This window comes from Cebus imitator, unplaced genomic scaffold (genome assembly GCF_001604975.1).
Source record: "Cebus imitator isolate Cc_AM_T3 unplaced genomic scaffold, Cebus_imitator-1.0 Scaffold555, whole genome shotgun sequence".
Taxonomy (NCBI): Eukaryota; Metazoa; Chordata; class Mammalia; order Primates; family Cebidae; genus Cebus; species Cebus imitator.
In genome coordinates, this window is record NW_016107870.1 from 242,841 (window position 1) to 248,840 (window position 6,000).

Here is a 6,000-nt window from a genome sequence, read left to right on the forward strand (position 1 = left end):
GCTGCCCACGGATAGCCCTGATCGAATTGGAAGCCCAGCCCACAGGGGCCTCCTGCCCTGACTGCTGCTGGCTGGGCGGTCACAAAGTCCCTGATTTTAGCCAGCAGTCTTCCCACTGGGGAAGGCTTTGCCCCTGTGGGGCAGCTGGCTCCCTGGTGGGGATACTTGGGTCACACATTGCGAGGGGCATGCTGGGGGGGGCTCTGTTAGCTGTTGGGGGACAGGAGGGCCTGGGTCACGCAGGACCCTGGAACCCTGCGGTGTGGGAGGTCAGCACTTGCAGCCGCAGAGCTGGGGCTGCACAGAGAGGGCAGCGTCCCAGCCGGGAGTGCTCTGCCTGCCTCCTGAAGGCCGATGGTGGTGCATGGGGCGAGGGTGTGGTACACGCAGTGCCAGGGGTGGGAGTGCAGGGGAGCCCGCAGCATTTCTCCTTCGGCCCTGGGCACGGTGGCAGGCGGAGGACTTGGGCCTGGCAGCTGACATGCCGCCACGTCTCCGATGGACGCCACCTCTGGGCACCAGTCACTGGGTCACCCTGGCCTCCAAGTCCCCCTCAGAGCATCCCAGATCCAACCTCCACTCCCAGCCTCTTTGAGCAGGCCCGGCCGGGTTTTCCCTGGCCCTCGTTGTGGCCCACGCGGCCCTCCGTGGCCCTGGCCACCTCCCGGTCTCGGCCTCAGAGCCATATTTGCATGGCACCCACACCCTGCATTCCCGGCTGGCATCCCACAGGCTGCTCACCCACCCCTCCTGGGCAGCTCTCACTCTCCACAACTCCCTGATATTCCTTCTTCCTCAAGGGCGAGGCTGGACCCACAGGGACGCCACACGTGGTCAGCGATCAGACAGTGCCTGGAAAGCTCACACAGTGGCCTCGGCCCTCCACAGACCCGAGGAGCCCCACGAGCAGGAGACTGGCCACGTGCCTGTCCCAGCCACCCCCCGCACTGGGCGTGGGGACAGCTGGGCTGGAGATCCCGCTGTCACTCAGAGTAGCCCCAGCCGTGTGCTTCCAGTGTGGATGCAAATGAGGGTGCAGGATCAGGAGGCAGCAGCCCCCAGCTCAGCCTTGGGTCCTTGAATTTCGGGCAGCTGGGGGTGTCCCCAGGACAACAGGCTGGAGGCCTCAAGTCCCTCCACATGTGAGGGGCAGAGCTCCGTCAGGGGACAGCCTGCCTGGCCCTTGAGGACATGGAGAAGCTCTGGCTTTGTGGTCAGGGAGGGGACAGACAGGGCATGGCGTCTTCCCCTCCACAGGCCGAGCACCATGCGCTCCCGAGCCCCCACACACCTCGGCCTCTGCCTCTGCCTGTGGCTGGGTGCCACCCTGGGACGAGAGCAAGGACACGGTAAGGATGCTGCCAGTGGGCCCCTGCTTGCCCCCAGGCCCCGCCTGCACCCCCAGTGCCCACACGGGACGAGCCCTCTGCCCCTCCGCCCGGCCAGCCTCCTAAGTTGAATCCGTGCTGAACTCAGACGGGGGTCGGGACAGACCCTCAGCCTCGCCTCGGGAAGGCTTCTGTGTGCTCCAGTCCTCCGTGACATTGGCGCTCAGCTGAAAGCTATTCCGCAAACACCTCTTCCGAGCAGTCTCCGGGAAGCCAGCGCAAAGACCGGGCCGCCGTCCGGCCTGCCTCTTCCCCCGTGTGTCCGGGTAGCCCTCCTCTGGCTTCTCCGCATGTGGCACCCGTGTTTCCACACGGCACCCCTGCCTCAGTGTGCACCCTGGGCCAGCACGGCACGTCCGCAGAGGGCCGCAGCAGGCTGGCCGCTCCTGGTTGGGGTGTTTGGGGAGCGTGGGGTACCGCCCGCAGCAGCAGATACGCCAGACGACCTGTCTGAGCAGCTGTTCCTCCCGTGAGAAATGTGGGTGTGGCACTCGTCTGTGTCTGTGGAGCAGGTGCCAGGGCCTCGGCCACACTGGAAACTTGTTCCCAGCTGGGCCAACGCGGCCGCTCCGGGGCCTGCGAGCTCCTGGGAGGTTTCGGGCTCCCACCAAGCGATGGTTCGTCCTCGGGGGTGAGAGGCAGGAGGTGGCAGCTCCTCCTCGTAATGTGCATTTAAGGGACGACCACCGGGGCCTGACAGGAGGGCCAGGAGCCTCCGCCAGCCGCTGCCGTTGCGGGGCGTGGGGGGGGTGGGACCAGGAGCCCAGGTCTAGTGTGGAGCCCAGGTCAGTTTGAAACAAGCTTCTGCTGTCAATTGAGCCAAATCGGTAACTGATTCTACAGAAACAACCTGGGTCAGGCAAAGGCAAATATGCTCCCTGTCCCATTCAGGATTCAGACGACGGAGCGGCCCTCACAAGGGCCTTTGGGCCATTGAGCCTGAGGGCAGCCAGGTGGGCTGGGGCACTGAGTCCGGCCCAGGACGGGTGGTAGCCCACACGTGGGGCAGCCCTTCCCAGGATGGCCCGGGCCAGGCGTGGTCACCATCCAAGGAGGGCAGCGTGGTCCTGGCTGAGGCCCTTCCTGCCAGCCGCTGTCCGCCTGCAGGGGGCTGGGGAAGGGCCCCCCGACATTGGCAGGCAGAGTGGAGCAACAGAAGGCTGTTCACAAGCAGGGGCAGCGGCGGGAGGGGCCTGCTCACAGCTGGCCTTCAGAGCCCCTCCTCATCCCCCACGTATTCCTGACTTGCAAGCCCCATCCGGAGACCCGGCCCAGCTGCTGCCCGCTCTCAATGGGTCATTGTGTCTGTCCCGGTGCCCCCCAGCCCCTGCCCTTCCCCCTGAGCCCCAGCTCTCTGGAGGGCAGCCCAAAGAAGCCCATCTCTCTCCCCAGTTTCCAAAAATAGCTGCCCCTACTGCTGAGCCCCCGGAAGCTTTCAGGGGGCAACTACCCTCTCCAGAGCCCTGGGAGGCTGGCCAGGCCCCTGCCACCGCCTCCTCCTCTCAGATGGCCTGGACCCCCCTCCCCCACTGCAGGAGGCAGCCCGGTCACGGGGGCACAGACGCACAAGTGCCGAGGTGCACACCCACACTCCCCACCGAGGGGCCTGTGCACCTGGCAGTGGCCTTGGCAACTGAGGGGTCTGTGGCTACACGCCCCTTCTCCCAGGGACCCAGCTCAGGCCCCGGGCAGGTTGCCAGCTGCTGCAATGGCTCAGGGCCTCTGGTCACCAGTGGGGCAGTTGCTGCTCTCCACATGTGGGCCTGAGCCTCTTCCTGGTGGGGAGAACCCCCAGAGAGCCAGGGTGGGGCATCCCTGGGTGGGACGGGACTCCTGGTGACTGAAGTTACCAGGGTGGCCCTGTCACTGCAGACCCCTGGGAGGGCCAGGTCTTCTCACCCCCAGCGGAGGTCTCATCTCCCCATGTGGGGCTGGGTCCCTCAGACACCCAGGGTGGGTTGTGTCCCTTCAGGGTTCCCTGGGATAGGACTCTGTCCCTCCCAAGTGCTGAGGGCAGGACGTCTGAACCCCCATGGCTGGTTAGGTGGAGGGGAGGTGGGGCCTGTCCTGACCACCCTGTCCTGTTTCTGTAGCAAGTGGCCGCCTGAGGCTGGCTGTGCTGCCCGAGGACCAGCTGCAGATGAAGTGGAGAGAGTCAGAGGGGAGTGGCCTTGGCTACCTGGTGCAGGTGAAGCCCATGGCAGGTGAGGACCTGCGCCCTCCCAGGCCCTCTTCCCCCGCCACATGCTAAGGACGGTTGGCGTGGCAGCCATGGCCACCAAGCCCGCTCAGGCCCATGGCGTCCCCACTCCAGCCCATGTCAGCACCTCTCTGGCCTCGGACTCTGCTGTCCCCAAATTCCTTCCCCATCACGTAGGACACAGAACAGGGAACGGGCCCTATGTCCCTGGCAGGCAGCCCCTGCAGAAGGCATTCAGGACACACTTTAATTTTTCTTTTTTTGAGATGGAGTCACATTGTTGCCCAGACTGGAGTGCAGTGGCATGATCTCGGCTCACTGCAACCTGCAGCTCCTGGGTTCAAGCGATTCTCCTGCCTCAGACTCCCAAGTAGCTAGGATTACAGGTGTCCGCCACCACGCCTGGCTAATATATATATATATATATATATTTTTTTTTTTTTGTATTTTTAATAGAGACAGAGTTTCACTATGTTGGCCAGGCTGGTCTTGAACTCCTGAACTTGTGATCCGCCTGCCTCAGTCTCCCACAGTGCTGGGATTACAGGCATGAGCCACCGTGCCTGGTCAATTTTTTGTTTTTGTAAGACAGGGTCTCACTCTGTTGCTCAGGCTGGAGGGCCGTGGTGTGATCACAGCTCACCGCAGCCTCAATCTCCCGAGCTCAGGAGATCCTCCCACCTCGGCCTCCCGAGTAGCTGGGACTATGGGTGTGAGCCACCACTCCTGGCTAATTTCTGTATTTTTTGTAGCGAAGGGGTTTCACCATGTTGCCCAGACTGGTCTTGAACTGGGCTCAGGTGATCCACGCTCCCGGCCTCCCACAGGCTGGGATTACAGGTGTGAACTGCCACACCCAGCCCAAATTCTTTAAAGAAATGACTCCCCCCTCAGAACGAGTCTCAGTGCCTCGGGACAGCCTGGACTCTGCCCAGCAAACCCCAGAAGCGCCTGCCCTTCCCCTCCACGCACTGATCCTTGTTTATAGGAGCAGGGCCTTGAGGACGCCTTTCCAGGGAACCCGGTTCGAAGAGCATGGAAGGGCCCTAACCTGAAAATGGGTGCTAATTTTAAAGCTTCTCAGAGCCCAGATGGAAAAGCCACAGGGGTAAATGCTCAACTGTGTGAATCAGCAGTGTGACGGCCCTCACAGGCACCTCCTGGGGTAGAAACAGGCTGTTCCAGTGCCCCTGGTGCCCTGCTCAGCGTCCACCCTGTCCTGCTCCAGGACGGCCCCTGCGTCACGTAGACTAGCCTGCCAGTTTCGGAGCCTCCTTTGCGTGGAATCACACGTGGCCATTCCTCGGTGTCTGTTTCCTTGGTTCGCATTTGTGAGGTTCGCCACGCTGTCTCCGCGGTCCGTTTTCTTTGCTGCATAGTATTCCGTTGTGTGGTTTGTTCTGCTGTCGATGGGCGTCTGGCTTGCGTCCGGGTTCGCTGTGTTTCTGGTGTCCACGTGGATGCTGTTCTGTTGGGTGTAAACCCAGGAGTGGGAGCGTCAAAGCGTTACACATTTTCAACTCTAGCGGAAAACGTGGAACTCAGTGGCTGTGCCAGCGTGTCCTCCAGCCAGCAGCACGTGACGGCCTCCGACACACAACGCCCTTGGCACCCAGTGCCTGCAGCGTGACCTGAGCTACTCTGGAGGGTGCTCAGCGGTGTCCCGTGTTCTGTATTGAGCTGTCATTTACGTGCAGAGACATTCGCCCTTTTGGGAGGAGGTCTGTGAGTCTGATCAATAGTCCAGTCCTGTAACCACTACCACAATTGATGTACAGAACAGTTCTGTGACTCCAAGGTCAGCCCTTCGCCCCGTCCCCCAAAACCCTGGAATGGTTTTCTGTTTTGCCTTTTCCAGATACATGTGCCTGATCAGATTAGGTCCTGTTTGGTTCAGTGAAGGCTGAGTTTTTATCTAGAGAGTGGATTATCTTTTCCAAATTCTTTCTTCAGTGAGGAGAAATTATTTTCTCCTTTATATGGTTAATGTAGTAATTTACATGTAGTAAATTTTAGTGTAGTAAATTACAGTGATTGATTTTTTAATATTAAACATATTTATATATTAAATATATTTTATATATTTATATTATTAATATATTAAATAAATAAATAAATTTATTTATTTTGAGACGGAGTCTCACTCTGTCGCCCGGGCTAGAGTGTGGTGGCGTGATCTTGGCTCACTGCAACCTCGCCTCCTGGGTTCAAACAATTCTGCTGCCTCAGCCTCCTGAGTAGCTGGGACTACAGGCTCACGCCACTGCACCTGGCTAATTTTTGTATTTTTAGTAGAGACAGTGTTTCAACATGTTGGTCAGGCTGGTCTTGAACTCCTGACCTCGTGATCTGCCGGTCTTGGCCTCCCAAAGTGCTGAGATTACAGGTGTGAACCACTGCACCTGGCTACAT

At 60.0% G+C, this 6,000-nt stretch overlaps 1 protein-coding gene across 4 annotated transcripts in view; it reads left to right on the top strand.

Annotated features, from left to right (window-relative positions):
• The window catches only part of COL20A1 (collagen type XX alpha 1 chain), a 35,001-nt gene that overhangs the window by 504 nt on the left and 28,497 nt on the right, over positions 1 to 6,000 (top strand). For all 4 annotated transcript variants that reach the window (XM_017515696.2, XM_037733897.1, XM_037733895.1 and 1 more), the window contains exons 2-3: positions 1,258 to 1,349; positions 3,482 to 3,592. In XM_017515696.2, coding sequence (XP_017371185.2) covers positions 1,268 to 1,349; positions 3,482 to 3,592 — 193 coding nt within the window. In that variant the 5' untranslated portion in view covers positions 1,258 to 1,267. The remainder of the gene's footprint in view (positions 1 to 1,257; positions 1,350 to 3,481; positions 3,593 to 6,000) is intronic.